The sequence below is a fragment of the Pristis pectinata genome, chromosome 3 (assembly GCF_009764475.1).
Source record: "Pristis pectinata isolate sPriPec2 chromosome 3, sPriPec2.1.pri, whole genome shotgun sequence".
Taxonomy (NCBI): domain Eukaryota; kingdom Metazoa; phylum Chordata; class Chondrichthyes; order Rhinopristiformes; family Pristidae; genus Pristis; species Pristis pectinata.
Window position 1 is genome coordinate 133,372,427 of NC_067407.1, and position 20,853 is coordinate 133,393,279.

The 20,853-nt window shown below is 43.1% G+C and overlaps 1 protein-coding gene across 1 annotated transcript in view; it reads left to right on the top strand.

The window, feature by feature from the left end:
- The window catches only part of zgc:172136 (uncharacterized protein LOC566376 homolog), a 40,469-nt gene that overhangs the window by 13,070 nt on the left and 6,546 nt on the right, over nt 1-20,853 (top strand). Inside the window, 6 exon segments of the mRNA XM_052011268.1 lie at nt 4,925-4,990; nt 5,152-5,220; nt 7,531-7,705; nt 17,380-17,712; nt 18,842-18,946; nt 20,618-20,697. Coding sequence (XP_051867228.1) covers nt 4,925-4,990; nt 5,152-5,220; nt 7,531-7,705; nt 17,380-17,712; nt 18,842-18,946; nt 20,618-20,697 — 828 coding nt within the window.

The window sequence follows — 20,853 nt, forward strand, 5'->3', positions numbered from 1 at the left end:
ATAAATTTTATGTGTGTTGAAGCTTTAAAAAGAAAACCTATTTTCCTCAGCTAGCAATTGAGTAGTTTAGTCTATGCACGCTAATGGGTGCTACAGTTTCTCGTATATAGGTCTTGGGATTGGTGGAGTTGAGCTTGAAAAAAAATGAAGTTTAAAAATGGCCTAAGGTTTTAAAAAAAAGAACTAAGGTACATTAAATAATAGTTTCTAATGTATGAATAATGCCATTAAGGTATTGTAGATGTTGACTTTAAAAATAACTTGACAAAGAAGGCACAATGTTATGATTATTAGTTAAGAGACCTGCTTTAATGATGCAAAATTTGGAGCTGAAATCTAACCAAGGAAATTTGCTTATTTGAATTTATTTTTGAAAAATTACATGTGCAAATGAACACCATGCATTGGTAAAAACAGCATGCGAGAACGACCAGCTCACTGATGTCCTTCACAGAAGGAACCCTGCCATCCTTAGCTGGTCTGCTTAGTAAGTCACAATAGGTCTGGCGTTACCGAGGAAGCTACCAAGTTGTAATAATTATCAAGTTGAGACGAAGTACACTCATACCAGTCGATCCTCAGTAACATCTCACTTTGACAAGAAAATTGGAAGAGGCAGTTTACAAACAACACCCTGATGTTGGCATTCTCACATAACGACATAAAGAACGGAAGCAGAAGAGGTTACTCACTCCTGCCGGCTCCGTACATTCACGGTTAATCCTTTTCCTCAGTATCACCTTTCTGTGCGAACCCCATATCTCTTGATCCCCTTAAGAGGCTGTCCACCTCTATTTTGAAACCACTTAATGACCAAATCCCCACAGCCCTCTTGAGTAGTGAATTCTAATTCTGATTCACTACCCTCTGGGTGAAGAAATCTCGTTCATTTTCCATTCTGAATAACCAATCTCTTACTTCGAGACTGTGACCCCTCACCCCGGTTCGAAACACCCCAGCCAAGAGAAACATCATCCCTACATTCTTGCTTTTAAGTCCCAGAAGAATTTTTTTATCTCTCAACATGATTATCTCTCATCTTTCTACTGTAGAGAATACGAGTCAGTCTGTTTAATCCCTAATCGCTTGTCAATTCCCTCCCTGCACTCATCCCTGTGACCAATCTGGGGAATCTTCACTGAACTTCCTATATTGCATGTATACCCTTCCTTAGGGGCAGGCACGGTAGTGTAGTGGTTAGCATAATGCTATTACAGCGCCAGCGACCTGGGTTCAATTCCGACCGCTATCTGTAAGGAGTTTGTACCTTTTCCCCGTGACTGTGTGGGTTTCCTCCGGGTGCTCTGGTTTCCTCCCACATTCCAAAGATGTACAGGTTAGGAAGTTGCGGGCATGCTATGTTGGCGCCGGAAGCGTGGTGACACTTGCGGGCTGCCCCCAGAACACTCTATGCAAAAGATGCATTTCACTGTGTGTTTCGCTGTACATGTGACTAATAAAGAAATCTTATATAGGAAGAGAAAAGTTTATGAACTTGTACTTAAATTTTCTTGTGACAAAGGGCAATATTAATGCCATCCTTATTGCATGTGACACCTGTGTGCTAACTTACAATGGTTCTGGCACAAGATCACCCTGAACACATTTCAATCTCTCCCTTTAAGAAATACTCCACTTTTCAATTTTCTACTAAGCTGGGTGACTTCACTACTTCCCAAATTATATTCCCTCTACCATGTCCTTGCCCATTCATTCAAACTGTCTCTGTCTCCCTGGAGCTTCTCTGCATCTTCCTCACAGCTTACACTGCTCCCAGCTCCATATCATCAATGAACATGGATGTATTATACTCAGTCCCATCACCCAAGTCATTGATATGGATTACAGACAGCTATGGCACTCCAAGAGCCCCGGCCTCCCAGCCTGATAATGATCCATTTATTTCTACTTTATGTTATCTGTCCACTAACACATCCTAAGGAGAGTACCCCTATTCCCTTGTGTTCTGATTTTATTTTAGAACGTCTGGTATGGCATCTTATCAAGGGCCTTCTTAAAATCCATATACATCACATCATCTGGTTCTGTTTTGCCTATTGTATTTGTTATAACTTCAAAAAACTCTTAGCAGATTTGTTAACCATGATTTCCCTTTCATGAATACATGCTGACTCTGCCCAGTCCTATCATGATTTTGGAAGTACCCTGTTTTCGCTTCCTTCGTAATAGACTCTGACATTTTCCCTACCATTGAAGTCAGGCTAACTGATCTATAGCTCCCTGTTTTCTCTCTCCCTCCTATATGAAATAGGGAGATTACATTTGGTACCTCCCAATCTATAGAAACAATGGAATTTTGGAAGAGTATTTCCAAAGCCACTCCTTTCAGAACCTTGTAACGTATGCCATCAGGTTTGTTGGTCTTCAGTCCTATTCATTTATCCAATATTGGGACTGATTTCCTTTTAGCTTCTCATTTTCTCTGGACCTGCGGTTCTCTGTTATTTCCAAGAGATTTTTTTGTGGCTTCTTCATAAAGACACACATAAATCAAAATTATTTATTTATTTTATCTTCCATCTCCTTATTCCCCACTGCAATTTCCCCCATCTCTGTCAGGAACCTTCTTTAACTTTTGGGTTTTATCTGTTTTATGTTTCTTGCCAGATTACTCTTTTTTTTTCATTTTTCCTTTTCAAATTTTTTGGTCTTTTGTTGAATTGTGAAATATTCCCAATCATTAGACTTAAGGCTCTCTTTGGCCTGTTTCATGCTGTATGTCTCTGATTCTAGAATCAGGCTCTGCCCTAGACTCCACCTCCTGTGTCACGTCTCCGCTTGTCTTTTGCACCAGAGATTAGAATCAGGTTTTGAAATCTGTTGCTTTGCGGCAGCAGACATAATAAGATTTATTAGTCACATGTACATCGAAGCACACAGTGAAATGCATCTTTTTGTGTAGAGTGTTCTGGGGACAGCCCGCAAGTGTCGCCACGCTTCCGTCGTCAACATAGCATGCCCACAACTTCCTAACCCGTACATCTTTGGAATATGGGAGGAAACCGGAGCACCCGGAGGAAACCCATGCAGACACGGGGAGAACGTACAAACTCCTTACAGACTGCGGCCGGAATCGAACCAGGGTCGCTGGCGCTGTAATAGCATTACGCTAACCGCTACACTACCATGCCTGCCCCAAAAATAAATAAAATAGTGCAAAAGAGGAATAACAAGGTAGTGTTCAGGGACCGTTCAGAAATCTGATGGTGGAGGGGAAGAAGCTATTCCTAAAACATTGAGTGTGGGTCTTCAGGCTCCTGTACCTCCTCCCCGATGATAGTAACAGAAGAGGGCATGTCCCAGATGGTGAAGGGCCTTAATGATGGATGCCGCCTCCTTGAGGCACTGTATAATGGTGCACAGTGATATGCCGTTGCAAGCTGAGAAGTGCTAAGATTCAAGCGCAAAAGCACAGATGAAATCTCTCCCACAACTCATGAATTAGTACCCTTCCATTCCGAACACTACTTGGAGGAGGCATTGAGGACAGCAAAACCACTGCACAGGTCCATTCAGTCCGCAAGGGTTGTTACTTTAGGTAACAAAGGTTCCAGCTGCTTGTTACTTTAATTCTCCATCCCACTCTCACTTTGAACTGGAGACACGAGACTGCGGATGCTAGAATCTAGAGCAAAAAACTAACTGCTGGAGGAATTCAGCAAGTCAGGAAGCATCTGTGGCGGGAAATGGACAGTCGACATCTTGTGTTGAGATCCTTCATCTGGACCCATTTCCCTCCACAGATGCTGCCTGACCCGCTGAGTCCCTTCAGCAGTTTGTTCTTAGCTCACTCTGAACTCTTGTCTATGGCGATTGATAGATTAGGGAACATTATTTGCATTACATGGGCCACATTGGTTATAGCGTGATCGTGATTGGGAAAAACTATTTAAATCTTGCTTTGAAGGCAACTACAACCTGTTCTGCTTTATCATGACTTCCTATAACATGAGGTTTCTTAGGAGAGTAACTATCGCATTATAGCAGCACTACCTGCACTATATATTGTTCTGCATGACTTTAGACATTTCAATATCAGCAATAACATGTGTACACTTGGGTGTAGCTAAGAGTGTTTCCTAAGGCAAAAATGGTTGGCTTACCATACATTCTATACAAGGTAAACAGAATTCTGATCGAGTGAATTTGTGTAGACATGAGAATGATGACGTATTACAGAAACCTGTGTGTCATGCGGTTATTTTGTTCTGCTTACGTGCACATGGTTAGCAATTAGTTGTTGAAATTCTTTGGTGTTGTGCAGAAATTTGTTCCAAAATTTATGTTGGTCCATAGAACAGTACAGCACAGGAACAGGCCCTTCAGCCCACCATGATGCCAATTTAAACTAACTCTATCTGCCTGCACATAGTTCTTACCCCTCCATTCCCTGCCTGTTCACGTGTCTATCTAAATGCTTCTTAAACATTGCCATTGTTTCTGCTTCTACCACCTCCCCTAAGAGCACGTTCCAGGAACCTACCACTCTGAGTTGAAAAACTTTCCTTGAAAATCTCCTTTAAACTTTCCCCCTCTCACTTTAAACCTATGATCTCTAGTATTTGACATTTCCACCCTGGTGAAAAGGACTCTATTTACCCTATCTATGCCTCTCATGACGTTATAAACTTCTATCAGGTCGCCCCTCAGCCTCTGACATTGCAGAGAAAACAATCCAAGTTTGTCCAACCTCTCCTTATAGCTAATCCACTCCAGTCCAGGCAGCAGCCTGGTGAACCTCTTCCGCACCCTCTCCAAAGTCTCCACATTCTTCCTATGGTGTGGCAATCAGAAATGCACAGAATAGTGGCCAGCTATTATATTCCCAATGAATCAGTTCTACAACTTTAAACAGTAAATACCATTTTGCCTTTGCTCATACTAATAATTTATTGTATTACAGGACAAAAAGGAAGAGCACCCCTCAGTGGTGCTTGGGCTCACTTTGAAAGGAATGCATATCTATCAGGTACATTTAATGATGCTAGTAGAAAAATGTATGGGGTTGATTAATGTTAAGTACTAGCTGCATTCAGAATTCATCTGATAATCAATTTCATAAATTTTGATGTGATTGCAAAATAATATTTACTTATTATTATATACTTTCTGTTTGCACTGTGTTTACAGGAGCTTCACAATGTCCGACATTTGTTGTATGACTTTCCCTGGTCAAGTATTGGCAAGCTTACTTTTCTGGTAGGTGGAGGAATGCAGTCTTGCCAGTGTTGGAATCTTGTAAGTCTGGTTTAAACAGCAAGACACCACTTGAGAGAATGCTCTTATTGTCCAGTTTCTATTGCTTTTGCTCCAAAATGTTGTTTTGTTTTTTAAAAATAAAAATACCAGACTGTCTTTTCCCTTGGGGTGAGAGCATACTGTTGCAATATTATAATTTGCAACATTTTTTCTCCTCTTATTTAAAATGTGCTACTCTGTAGTATTTTTCTTTCACCCTTAAAAGTGCCTTTAGCATTTTCTCACATAAAAGCAAATTATTTCCCTTCTGAATCCAACTGATATTATCTTGATAGTCTAACGAGTCCAAACATCCACATGTTATCTAAATTGAACCACAACAACACAGCACAGAATTCGTATCACCCACAACTGAGAGAGAGTAGCTCAATGTGAAAGGAAGAAAATACTGTTCCTTTATTTCCTCCAGGCACAGAAGCCGTTTGATTTTCTGAGTAGCTTGTTTAGAGGTCTGCAATGGATTTCTCAGATGCTACAAAGAAGAATGAAGTATCTATTACACTACGTACTAGTCCTGATGAAGGGTCCCGACACAAAACGTCAACTGTCCATTTCCCTCCATAGATGCTGCCTGACCCACTGAGTTCCTCCAGCTCCTTTGTGTGTTGCTCTATTACACTAGGTGGTTATGCCAAAGGACTGGAAATCTGGATAAAAAACCTAATGATCTAGAGACGTGAGTTCAAATCCCACCAAGCCAGCTGGGGAATTTAAATTCAATAATTTAAATAAATCTAGAATGAAGAGCTTGCGGTGACCATGTGATCGGATTGTTAGAAATGTAATATCCTTTGGGGAAGAAGATCTGCTGTCCTTCCCCAGTATGTGTAACACCAGGCCCAGTGTAAGGTCAGCATCTCTTCACCTCTGAAATGGACTGCTAATATGCCATTCAGATTGGAGATAGTTAGGCCTGGGCTATAAATATTGGTCATTACATGTTCAAGACTGGATAGTGTGTGACTTGAAGGTGCTTCTTTGTGCCTATTCCTGTTATTCTGTAGAGGGTAGAGATTGCAGGTTTATGACAAGGTGTCAAAGAAGCTTAGCAAGTTTCTGCAGTGCACCTTGTAGACAGCACATGGTTCAGATATAGTGTGCAGATAGTGGGGGAAGGAATATTTAAAGGACCGGATGGGATGCTGATTAAATGGGCTGCTCTGATCCGGATGGTAATGAGATCTTTGAATGTGTGAGCTGCACTCATTCAGACAAATGGGTCATGGAAAGGCTTTGGAGTCAGGGTTAAGGCTTTTGCCACAGAGTACTTACTCCCCCACTTTAGCTACAGAATTAATATAGTCAGTTCATTTATTCCTGGTTAATGTGGGGGATTCAACAAAGGTGATTTTATTGAAAGTCAGAGGAAGTTGGCTGGACCCTTGTTGTGGATGGTCAGTCTGTCACACGTGAGGTGCATGTATTATTGGCCACGTGAGCATAACCTTGAATGTTTTCTTGGTCTTACTGCACACATATATGAATTGCTCCATTACATGACGGGTTACGAATGGAACTGAACACTGCAGTCAGCAGTGAACATTCCTATTTCAGACATGAGGAGGGATGCAGCTGAAGATGGTCAGTCTGCAAACAGTGTCTTGAGGAGCTCCTGCAGTAACGTCATGGGGAAAACTGGTCTCCAACAAATTGCTGCTCTCTTAAAATAGGGAATAAAGAGGTGGTGTTGGGAGTGGAGAGCGTGTGACAGAATAAATAAACATGGATTCTATGTGGAGTTGATGAAGAGCCAAACAACTTTTTAAGTCAGCAACAAACAATCTGCTGGAGGAACTCGGCAGGTCGAGCAGCGTCTGTGGGGAGAAAGGAATTGTTGATGTTTCGGGTTGAACCCCTGCATCAGGACTTTCCCTCCACAGATGCTGCTCGACCTGCTGAGTTCCTCCAGCAGATTGTTCGTTGCTCCAGATTCTAGCATCTGCAGTCTCTTGTTTCTCCAGTGATCCAGATTTTGCTCTGTGATCCATAGAAGAATTAGGCAGGATTCTCTAAAATAACAATTACTGGATCATTTCTGTCACTTTAAATATTATGTTGGAAACATAAATGAAAATGGGACAAGCTCAGGCAGACAACTTGGTCAGCATGGACGAGTTGGGCCAAAGGGCCTGTTTCCATGCTGTATAACTCTATGGCTCTATGAAATTGAATAGGTATAACTAAAAGAGACGAAGCAGGGTTTCAGAGGATTTGTGCATGAGTTAACACTTGCACACCCTTTTGTTACAGGGAAAGAAATTTGAGATCCAGCCGGATGGTTTGCCGTCTGCTCGGAAGTTGATCTATTACACAGGCTGTCCGTTCCGATCCAAGCACTTGCTGCAGCTCCTCAGCAACAGTCACCGACTCTACATGAACATTCAGCCTATGCTCAAGCAGATCCGTAAAATGGAAGAAACAGAAGGTGAGAACAGAGAAAAACAATTAGGTGTGTGGGGAAGCACAAATTTAACATTTACAATGCTCACTTAAAAGGTTAATTGAAATTGAAGCTGCCTGGATCCTGTGTAAATGCTTTCAATTGCTACTTTATCAGATAAACTTTTCTGCTTCCATTTGAAGGACATGGTAAGGTCTTGTGTCAGGCACGGTGGTGTAGCGGTTAGCGTAACGCTATTACAGTGCCAGCGACCCAGGTTCAATTCTGGCCGCTGTCTGTAAGGAGTTTGTACGTTCTCCCTGTGTTTGTGTGGGTTTCCTCCGGGTGCTCTGGTTTCCTCCCACATTCCAAAGACGTACAGGTTAGGAAGTTGTGGGCATGCTGTGTCGGCGCCGGAAGCGTGGCGACACTTGCGGGCTGCCCCCAGCACACTCTATGCAAAAGATGCATTTCACTGTGTGTTTCGATATACATGTGACTAATAAAGAAATCTTATCTTAACTTTCACCTCTTAACACAAATCACCAAGAATAGATTATCCGATCTTTCATCCATTTGTGAGGTCATGCTGTGCACAAACTAACTGCTGTGCTTGTCTGTACGATAGCAAATAAAGGAGTAAGTTGTTGGCTAATATGCACGTTGGGATATTCTGCCAATGTTTCAGCTGTCAAATGACTGCAAGTTCTTCTGTCCCTGACTTTCTTATTGTGTCAACCTGGAAGTTAGCAGAGCTGGAAGGCTGGGATTGTGAGAGATTGCATTTTGGTGTTGCACAACTTTCAAATGGACAATAAAAACAGAAAATGCTGCAAATACATAGTGGGTTAGGCACATTTCCAGCATTTTTTAAATTTCAGATTTCCAGTATCTGCAGGTTTTATTTTCAAACAGATGAATTGTTTTCTTAGATAGTCAAACGATTTTCTTAGAGAAATGTTACATTAGTAAAAAGCAGAGTTACCCACTTGTGATGCATCATTTCTTTGAAGGATTCCTCTGTAGATGCTGGATAACATATTCAGCTGTTTTGAATAATGTCTGTCTGCTGCAGTGAAAAGTCACAGAGAAACACAGCACAGCAAAAAGCCCTTTGGGCCACCGAGTGTGCTCAATCAAGCCCCCATTTTTATACTAATCCTACCCTAACCCATTTTATTCTCTCCACATTCCTGTCACCCTGACCCACCTCAGATTGTACCTTTTTCCATATATATACACAGTAGGGGTGATTTACAGTTGCCAATTAACCTACCAACCTGCACCTTCTTGAGTTGTGGGAGGAAACCAGAGCACCCTGGGGGAAACCAATACAGTCACAGGGAGAACATGCAATCTCCATGTATACAGCACCAAAGGTCGAGATTGAATGCGGATTACTGGCGCTGTGAAGCAGTGGCTCTACTCGTGGTACCACTGTGCTGCAGGTTTTGGGCTATTCAACTATTCAGTTTTATGGCAAGGCACAGATTCAAAGAAAAGTATCAGCTTTAGGGGCAGACTGGTCAGATAAGGGCAGAGAGCCACAGAAATTTTAAGGCATAATTTTAAGGTGATTGGAGGAAGATATAAGGGGGGTGTCAGAGGTAAGTTTTTTTTTTACACAGAGAGTGGTGGGTGCGTGGAACACACTGCCGGCAGAGGTTGAACCATAGAACAATACAGCACAATACAGGCCCTTCGGCCCACAATGTTGTGCCGCCCTTCAAGCCACACCTAAGACTATCTAACCCCTTCCTCCCACATATCCCTCTTATCTTAAATTCCTCCATATGCTTATCTCTTGAACTTGTCCAATGTAGCTGCCTCCACCACCACCCCAGGCAGCGCATTCCATGCACCAACCACTCTCTGGGTGAAAAACCTCCCTCTGACATCTCCCTTGAACTTCCCACCCATTACCTTAAAGCCATGTCCTCTTGTTTTGAGCATTGGTGCCCTGGGAAAGAGGCGCTGGCTGTACACTCTATCTATTCCTCTCAATATCTTGTATACCTCTATCATGTCTCCCCTCATCCTCCTTCTCTCCAATGAGAACAGCCCTAGCTCCTTTAGTCTCTCCTCATAATCCATACTCTCTAATCCAGGCAGCATCCTGGTAAATCTCTTCTGCACCCTTTCCAACGCCTCCACATCCCTCCTATAATGAGGCGACCAGAACTGGACACAGTACTCTAAGTGCGGCCTAACCAGAGTTTTGTAAAGCTGCATCATCACTTCACGGCTCTTAAACTCGACCTCCTGACTTATGAAAGCTAACATCCCATAAGCTTTCTTAACTACCCTATCCACCTGCAAGGCAACTTTCAGTGATCTGTGGATATGAACCCCCAGATCCCTCTGCTCCTCCACACTGCCCAGAATCCTGCCACTTACCTTGTACTCTGCCTTGGAGTTTGTCCTTCCAGAGATCACAAGATCACAAGACAAGGGAGCAGAAGCAGGCCATTCGGCCCATCGAGTCTGCTCCAAGGAAAAGGGAAAAAAAATGAGGAATGGGGGGGGAACCTATTCTACTCCCAATTTCCGACCTTATCCCCATATCCCTTCTTACCCTGACTATTTAGATATCTATCTATCTCCTCCATGAATGCCCCCACTGATCTGGCCTCCACTGCTGTACGTGGCAAGGAGTTCCACAAATTCACCACCCTCTGGCTAAAGAAATTTCTCCTCATCTCTGTTCTGAATCTGTACCCTCTAATTCTAAGATTGTGCCCTCTGGTCCTGGACTCACCCACCAAGGGAAACAGCCTAGCCACATCTACTCTGTCCTTTCCTATCAACATTTTAAATGTCGCTATGAGGTCCCCTCTCATTCTTCTGTACTCCAGTGAGTACAGTCCAAGAGCTGACAAATGCTCATCATACGTAAGCCCTTTCATTCCTGGAATCATCCTCGTAAATCTCCTCTGAACCTTCTCCAACGTCAGCACATCCTTCCTAAGATGTGGGGCCCAAAACTGCACACAGTATTCCAAATGAGGCCTCACTAGTGCCCCGTAGAGCCTCATCAACACTTCCTTACTTTTATACACTATACCTCTCGAAATGAATGCCAACATAGCATTCACTTTCTTTACCACCGATCCGACCTGGTGGTTAACCTTTAAGGTATCCTGCATGAGTACCCCCAAGTCCCCTTGTACTTCCGTACTTTGAATTTTCTCTCCTTCTAGATAATAATCTGCCCATTTATTTCTGCTTCCAAAGTGTACAACTGCACATTTCTCAACATTGAATCTCATCTGCCATTTCCGTGCCCATTCTCCTAAACTGTCTGGGTCTCTCTGCAACCTTCCTATCTCCTCAATACTCCCTACTCCTCCACCTATCTTGGTGTCATCCGCAAACTTAGCCACGAAACCATTTATTCCGTCATCCAAATCGTTAATGTACAAGGTAAAAAGGAGCGGCCCCAACACCGACCCCTGTGGCACACCACTAGTAACCGGTAACCAATCAGAACTAGATCCTTTTATTTCCACTCTTTGCTTCCTGCCAACCAGCCAATGCTCCACCCATTCTGTTATCCTACCCGTAATTCCATGACCTCTCATCTTATTAATCAGTCTCTTATGAGGCACCTTATCGAAGGCCTTTTGAAAGTCTAAATACACAACATCTACCGCCTCTCCCTTATCTACCCTACCTGTGATTTCTTCAAAAAACTCCAATAGGTTGGTCAGGCAGGATCTTCTCTTCACAAAACCATGTTGGCTAGGACCTAACTTGCCTTGCACCTCTAGGTATTCCATAACCCCATCCTTGAGGATAGATTCCAATAACTTTCCCACCACTGATGTCAGACTAATAGGTCTGTAATTTCCTTTATGCTGCCTCCCTCCTTTCTTATACAGTGGAACTACATTTGCGACCCTCCAGTCCTCCAGAACCATGCCGGAATCTGTCGATTCCTGGAAAATTATCACCAATGCCTCCGTTATCTCTAAAGCCACCTCCTTCAGAACCCGGGGATGCACCTCATCCGGTCCGGGAGACTTATCAGTCTGTAGCCCATTTAGTTTTCCTAGCACCTTCTCCCTAGTAATCTTAACTAAACTCAGTTCCATTTTGTGAGAGTCCTAACCGGCACATTGCTGATGTCCTCCATGGTGAAGACCGATGCAAAATATTCATTCAATTTCTCTGCCATCTCGCTATCGTCCATTATAATATCTCCTGCACCGTTATCAATTGGTCCTATTATCAACCCGTGTCTCTCTTTTACTCCTTATGTGTTTAAAAAAAACTCTTAGTATCCTTTCGAATGTTATCCGCCAACTTCCTTTCATAATTCATCTTTTCTTTCCTAATGACCTTCTTAGTTTCTCTCTGCAGGTTTTTAAAAGCTTCCCAGTCTTCTGTTTTCCCACTAATTTTTGCTTTTTTGTACGCCGCCCCTTTTGCTTTTATTTTAGCCTTCACCTCTCTCGTTATCCAGTGTACTACCTCACACTTCTCTGGATTGAACTCCATCTGCCACTTGTCAGCCCAGCTCTGCATCCTCTCAATATCCCTCTGTACGCTTTGACAGCCCTCCACACTATCCACAACACCACTGATCTTTGTGTCATCTGCAAACTTGCTAACCCAGCCTTCCACCCCCTCATCTAAGTCGTTAATAAATATCACAAAAAGTAAGAGGTCCCAGAACCGATCCCTGTAGGACACCACTAGTCATAGCCCTCTAATCCGAATGCACTCCCTCCACCACAACCTTCTGCTTTCTACAGGAAAGCCAATTCTGAATCCACATGGCCAAGCCTCCCTAGATCCCTTGGCCTCTGACCTTCTGAAGAAACCTACCATGCGGAACCTTGTCAAACGCCTTACTAAAATCCATGTAGACCACATCCACTGCACTACCTTCATCAATCTTCCTGGTCACTTCCTCAAAGAACCCTATCAGGCTTGTGAGGCAAAATCTTCCCTTCACAAAGCCATGCTGGCTGTCCCTAATCAGTCCATGATTCTCTAAATGCTCATAGATCCTATCTCTTAGAATCCTTCCTAACAACTTACCCACCACAGACGTAAGGCTCACCGACCTATAATTCCCTGGACTATCCCTACTACCTTTTTTGAATAAGGGGACAACATTCGCCACCCTCCAATCCTCCAGTACCATCCCCGTGGACAACGAGGACTCAAAGATCCTAGCCAATGGTTCAGCAATCTCCTCCCTCGCCTCACGATGCAGCCTGGGGAATATTCCGTCAGGCCCCGGGGACTTATCTGTCCTAATATTTTCTAACAACTCCAACACATCCTCCCTTTTAATATCTACATACTCTAGAACATTACCCTCACCAACACTGTCCTCAGTATCATCAATACCCCTCTCCGTGGTGAATACTGAAGAGACGTATTCATTGAGAACCTCACCCACTTCCACAGCTTCCAGGCACATCCTCCCACCTTTAGAAAAAACATAGAAACATAGAAAAACTACAGCACAATTCAGGCCCACAAAGCTGTGCTGAACATGTCCCTACTCCAGAAATTACTAGGCTTACCCATACTCCTCTATTTTATTCAGCTCCATGTACATATCTAACAGTCTCTTGAAAGACCCTATCATATCCACCACCGTTTCCGGCAGCCCATTCCACGCACTCGCCACTCTCTGAGTAAAAAACTTACCCCTGACATCTCCTCTATACCTACTCCCCAGCACCTTAAACCTATGTCCTCTTGTGGCCACCATTTCAGCCCTGGGGAAAAGCCTCTGACTATCTACCCGATCAATACCTCTCATCATCTTATACACCTCTATCAGGTCCCCCCTCATCCTCCGTCTCTCCAAGGAGAAAAGGCCAAGTTCCCTCAACCTGCTTTCATAAGGCATGCTCCGCATTCCAGGCAGCATCCTACTAAATCTCCTCTGCACCCTTTCTATGGTTTCCACATCCTTCCTGTAGTGAGGCGACCAGAACTGAGCACAGTACTCCAAGTGGGGTCTGACCAGAGACCTATATAGCTGCAACAGTACCTCTTGGCTCCTAAACTCAATTCCCTGATTGATGAAGGACAATACACCATATGCCTTCTTAACCACAGATTCAACCTGCGCATCCGCTTTGAGCGTCCTATGGACTTGGACCCCAAGATCCCTCTGATCCTCCACACTGCCAAGAGTCCTACCATTAATACTATATTCCGCCAACATATTTGACCTACCAAAATGAACCACTTCACACTTATAATGAACCACTTCACACTTATGTCACTTCACACCTTTGTCTCTAATTGGACCTACCTTTACTCTAGCCATCCTTCTGCTCTTCACGTACGAGAAAAAAGCCTTGGGATTCTCCTTAACCCTACTCGCCAAACCCTTTTCACGTCCCCTTCTCGCTCTGTCGGCCCCTTCTTAACTTCCTTCCTTGCTACTCTATATTCCTCACGAGCCCTGTCCGATCCTTGCTGCTTACACCTTATGTATGCTGCCTTCTTCTTCCTAACTAGTTGTTCCACCTCTCTCGTCACCCACAGTTCCTTCGCCCTACCATTCCTTCTCTGCCTCACCGGGACAAATTTATCCCTAACATCCTGCAAAAGATCCCTGAACATCGACCACATCTCCATAGTACATTTCCCTTCAAAAATGTCATCCCAATTTACACTCCCAAGTTCTCGCTGTATAACCTCATAATTCACCTTTTCCCAATTAAATATCTTCCCGTCATCTTTGCTCCTATCCCTGTCCATGACAATTCTAAAGGTTATGGAGCAATGGTCACTGTCCACCAAATGCTCACCCACCGATAGATCTGTCACCTGTCCTGGTTCATTACCTAAAACTAGATCTAATATGGCATTCCCTCTAGTCAGCCTGTCAACATACTGTGTCAGGAATCCGTCCTGGATGCACTTAACAAACTGCGCCCCGTCTAAACCCTTGGCACTAAGTAGGTGACAATCAATATTTGGAAAGTGGAAGTCTCCCATTATAATAACCCTGTTATTTTCGCATCTTTCCAAAAACTGCCTTCCAATCTGCTCCTCAGTATCCCTGCTGCTAACGGGGGGCCTATTAGAATACTCCCAGGAGGGTAACTGCCCCTTTCTTGTTCCTAACTTCCACCCATATTGACTCTAGAGAGAATCCTTCTACATTATCCTCCCTTTCTGCAGCTGTAATATTGTCCCTGACCAGTATCACCACCCCTTCTCCTCTTCTCCCCACCCCCCATCCCTTTTAAAACACTGAAAACCAGGAATATTCAATATCCATTCCTGGCCTGATGTCAGCCATGTCTCTGTAATAGTCACAATATCATAGTCCCATGTACTTATCCAAGCTCTCAGTTCATCACCCTTATTCCTGATACTTCTTGCATTTAAATAAATGCACTTTAGACCATCCACCTTACTACTTTTATAGCCTGTACTCTGGTTCTTCTTCCTCAAAGCCTCTCTACCTGTCAGATCTGACTTTTCCTCATCCCCTTCTTCCTCTGACCTACTCCTCCGGTTCCCTTCCCCCTTGCAATCTAGTTTAAACCCTCCTGAACCACCCTAGCAAACTTGGCCACAAGGATATTGGCCCCCCTCAGGTTCGGGTGTAACCCATCCTCTCTGTACAGGTCCCACCTTCCCCAGAAGAGATCCCAATGATCCAAAAATCTAAAACCCTCCCTCCTGCACCAACTTCTCAGCCACGCATTTATTTGCCATCTCCTCCTATTCCTACCTTCACTATCGCGTGGCACTGGCAGCAATCCCGAGATCACTACCCTTGAGGTCCTGTTCTTCAGCCTTCTGCCTAGCTCGCTAAACTTACTTTTCAGGACCTCATCCCTCTTCCCACCTATGTCGTTGGTACCAACATGAACCACGACTTCTGGCTGTTCTCCCTCCCGCTCTAGAATCCTGTGGACCCGATCAGTGACCTCCTGGACCCTGGCATCTGGGAGGCAACATACTATCCGGGATTCACGCTCACTGCCACAGAACCTCCTATCTGTTTCCCTGACTATCGAGTCCCCTATCACTACTGCCCTCCTCTTCTCCTCCCTTCCCTTCTGAGCAGCAGGACCAGTCCCAGTGCCATAGACCTGGCTACTGCTGCTAGGCCCCGGCAGGTCATCTCCCTCAACAGCCTCCAAAGCGAAAAACCTGTTACTGAGGGGAACAGCCTCCAGGGTCCTCTGCACTGTCTGCCTGTTCGTTTTCTTTTTCCTTTTCCCTCCCCTGACAGTCACCCTTCTATCTACTTCCTGGCCTCCAGTAGTACCTGCTCTAAGGGGGGGTGACCATCTCCTTATGTACGGTATCTACAAAACTCTCCCCCTCCCTGATGCTGCGCAGTGTTTGAAGCTGCAACTCCAGCTCATCGATTGTGAGCCAAAGTTCCTCCAGCCTCAAGCACTTACTGCAGATGTGGCCATCGTGGACCGCAGCAAGGTCCACTAGCTCCCACATCAAGCAGCTGCAGCACACCACCATGTCCTCCATCTGAACTAATTCTTTTTCCCCCTAGTTTTTCTAGTTAAAAATTTATAACAGATAACAGGTAAACCTTACCTTTACCCACCTACCAGCTACTCACCTGCCTTGCCCCTTTACGCCTAAGCCCCTTAAGCCAAAGCCCAACCACTCTGCTCCCTCTCACTCTGCTGCCCGCTCCGATGCTGCCCACTGGATATGGCGGTTTGCTTTTTAAACTGACCACGCCTTACCTGCAGACGTTGCGCGCCTGCGCAGTCCAGTCCCCACTATTCCCAATTAACAACTTATAAAACAACTTAAAAAAGAACCTTATAAAATCTAACCCTTATAATAAAAACCCTATTAAAAAAAGAAAAAAACTTCTGCTCTGAAGTCCTGACATCTTCCGGTGAAACCCACAAAGCCTCTGAAGTTTTTTTTCCTACCCGCTTTTTTTTCTGTAGGGGCAGATACGTTAGGGACATTTAAGAGACTCTTAGATAGCCACATGAATGATGGAAAAATGGAGGGCTATGTGGGAGGGAAGGGTTAGATAGATCTTAGAGTAGGATAAAATGTCAGCACAACATTGTGCGCCGAAGGGCCTGTACTGTGCTGTAATGTCCTATGTTCTAAAGCTACAACCAAATTGGTTTGTTGTAGGATTGGATTGGTCTCAAGGTTTTTAGAAGACTGAAGATGGGAACAAACACTGAATGAAGAAGTGCAGGATTTTTCTTTTAAACTCAAAACAAAAACTGTATGTTGCACATTAAAGGAATTCCTGGGTTGTACATCCTCACCCAGATTTGGTCTCAGGAAATGGTGCCACACTGAGTGTCCCTGATTGACTGAGCTGCTGCTACCACCTTGTGGTAGAAACATGAATGGATATCAGTCATTTCTTGTTTCAGCCAGCGTGAGAAGCAAATACATATCCCTGATAAAGTGAATTGTTTTCAGTAGTACTTCCAATTCAATCTCCAATGAACTAATGTATGAATGCTGCCAATAGTTTATATATCTTGTTTTCATGAAAAACCAGCACTTCAAAGGTTTACGAGTAATAAAGAAAAGTATTACCCCATTTAGTAATCCTACTTCCAAAACATGCAGTTAGACATATAAGCTCCCAATTCTGTCAATTTACTCTTACTTTTACAATCATCTGGGACAGTGAACAATCTGATTAATTTATTGTGCATTTCTTTTGGGAAATATGGTTTGTGCATTAATATCGAAGGCAATTCTTCACTCCACAGACAAAAAGCGCTACAGAGAATCGTACATCAGTGATACCTTTGAGATGGATCTAGAGCGACTTGATGCACATTCCCACGGCAGTGGGAGCAGCCAAGGAAGCGGAAGGAACAAGCAGCTCTCCCGCCAGTCAACAGTCAGCCACAGCAGTTCGCATACCTCTGGAATTGAGGCAGACTCAAGGTATAGAATGTCTGCCGAAATGGCAGTGGATGAACCGTTGTCCGGTGAACCAGCGCACAGTACAGTTAAATCCTGTAGTTCCATGATGAGCCGTGGAAGCTCCCACACATCAGGAATTGGCAGCAGCAACAAAGATCGGACAGAGAATAACGGTAAGGATACTGGTAAATTAGAATCGTGCTTTTAAGTTACAGGAATAGTCTCCTAATCACTTAACATTGTTCTAGCAATTTGTGTAAAAGGTCCCATAACTCATACTAGTAATTATTGTCACTTATACAGTGAAAAGCTTCGTTTGTGTGCCATCCAGACAGATCATTCCATACATAATTACATTGAGGTAGTACAAAAAGAAAACAATAACAGAATGCAGAATATAATGTTACATTTACAGAGAAAGTATAGTGCAGGTTGACAAGCAAGGTGCATGATGAGGTAGATTGAGAGATACTGGATCACAGTATTTATGTTAAACTTTGTTTTTGAAAACTGTTGTCCTATTGAAGCTGTTATAGATTTTAAAAAGTGGAATGCATTTTTATAAAATTAACGTGCTTGTTGTTCAAGTCACAGAATTGTGAATAAACAGTACTCTTTTACTTTTATTGCATTGTGAACCAGTAACAATATCCATAGAGTGAGACTCAGATAGGTTTGAGCCAAACAACATTGTAAAGATCCAAACAATTTGGTAGTCCAAATTGGACCGTTGATTGCTTGTGATTTCAACCAGGTATTCAAATACAGGCTGTCCCCACATTACAATCATCTGACTTATAGACATCAGTACACATGAGTGAGCTCTCATAATATTATTACATTCAAAAGTGTGATGTACATAAATACGTCCGTTCCAAGAATGGCAGAACTAGTTTCCTCTCTCTCCACACATAGTAATTGTTCTTTCTTATCAGTCTTGTGTATTTTTGATGCCATTCATTTCAACACTGTAGAGGTGTGGTTACTATATCGAGTGAATTTTGCATATTTTCCAACTTACAGACAAAATCAACTTAATGACATCTGTAAAAATGGAACCTGTTCATTATCCGGCAATGGCCTGTACAGTGAAATAGGTGTTTAAGCATTTATGCGATGCGTTTTGTAAGATACATAGAGTACAAAATATATTAAATTGGATCAATGCTCTTATGAATGCAAATTTTACTTTCTAAATTAACATCCAAAAACACTGATGAAGGGGTAACATGTGGTTTTATAAAACTATAATGTTTTAAACAAGATTCTTCAATAATAAAGAACTTCTACTTCCTACTACAGAAGAGGAGGCACCTATCAATGATCCACTTGAGATATCACAGGGAAACACATTGATTGAAGGTGAATCTGTTGACTATCCACTTGTAGAACAGGATTACCAGCAAGGTGAGCTGGAAAATTATGTTTAGTAATGACTATCCCTTATTCAGTGACTTTCACTTAGATATGGAAGGAGGCTGGTCTCATGATCCATATTTTAAATGGTTGAAAGTTGTGAATGGCAATAAATAAATTTTATGCATTTACATTGCTTTTAACGTAGTAAAACGTCGGAAGGAAATTTCCACAACCGTTATCAAATAATACTTGACGTGAAGCCTCATAAGTAAATATTAGGGCAGTGTCAAAACAGACAAGTTTTAAGGACGATCCTGAAGGAGGAAAAAGTAAGGAAGCTTTTAAATAAGATATCTTTATTCATCACATGTACATCGAAACACACAGTGAAATGCGCCTTTTTGCATAGAGTGTTCTAGGGGCAGCCCACAAGTGTCCCAACACTTCCAGCACCAACATAGCATGCCCACAACTTCCTAACCCGTACATCTTTGGAATGTGGGAGGAAACCGGAGCACCCGGAGGAAACCCACGCAGTCACGGGGAGAATGTACAAACTCCTCACAGACAGCGGCGGGAATTGAACCTGGGTCGCTGGCACTGTGAAGCATTACACTAACCGCTACACTTAAATTTGTTAAGACCTTGGTACTGAAGGCATATGTATCTTTGGAGAGGTGAAGGAAATTAGGGATCCTCAAGAAGGCAGAATTGGAGAAGCTCAGATATCTCAAGAAGGTTGCAGGTCTGGAGGAGAATACACATGTGGCAAAGAGCAAGGCTATGGAGGGATTTGAAAAGCAGTATAGGAATGTTAAAATTGAGCTGTTGCTTTACTGGGAAAAAATGTAACACAGTGAGCACAAGAGTAATGAGTGAATGGGACGGAGAGAGGTTTAGCCTTAGGTGTACAAAGGGTGAACTGTGTATGGCTAGGTTATGTTGGAATAACTAAGCCTAGAGTTAACACAGGTATGATTGGGGTTGAGACGGGTGAAAGAGTGTAATATTCTGGAGGCAGACAGAAGCTCTTCTCCTGATTGATGCAGGATTTCGATCCGAAATGTCGACAATTCCTTTCCCCCCACAGATGCTGTTTGACCCACTGAGTTCCTCTAGCAGATTGTTTGTTGCTTCTGATCTGGTACATTCTAAATTATTCAACATTTCTCAGATAATCTCTCCCATGAATGATGTTACGGAACTCTACAGTGAATGCCTAGTATCAAGGCCACTGATATTATTTTTCACAGAAAGATGATGGAATCACAGAATGCAAACCCCAAAACAGAAAAAATACAGTCATATCACCTTTATAACACAATTGGACTGCACACTAACAAATGATAACCAGGAGAGTGGTCTGAACAATACTGGTCAAAATCTCACAAAACACTGGAGGAACTCAGCGTGTCAGGCAGCGTCTATGGAGGGAAATGGACAGTTGACATTTTGGGTCAAGACCCTTCATCTGGACTGAGAACTGTCCATTTCCCTCCATTGTTGCTGCCTGATCCAGTGTTCCTCCAGATTCCAGCCTCTGCAGTCTCTTGTGCCTCCTGATCGAAATCTCATCGTTACCGTAACTGTGGAAATGTTTCTAATGGAGCCTAAGGCAATGTTAAATTGTAGCATCATGAATTGAAATTCTGTTGGAAAATGATGGATCACAGTGCTTTTTAGCAATGAGTTGAGATTCCATTTCATTTTATACTGTAGGTATCAGCAATGAACCCATTGTGAGTTTATGTGATCCCTTGGTAAAACTTCGAGGCCAAAGTGTCGACTCACTCTCACAGGTAGGAAATGTTGAGAACTTGTTGAGAAGTTGTTGTCCAACTCTTCGCACTTGTACATTCTATGAGTAGTTCCACATCTACTAAAACATGTTAGATCATCAACTATTGAATAGGAGAGCTTGTTCATTTAAATGTTTTGCCTAGAAGTTCTAGTTA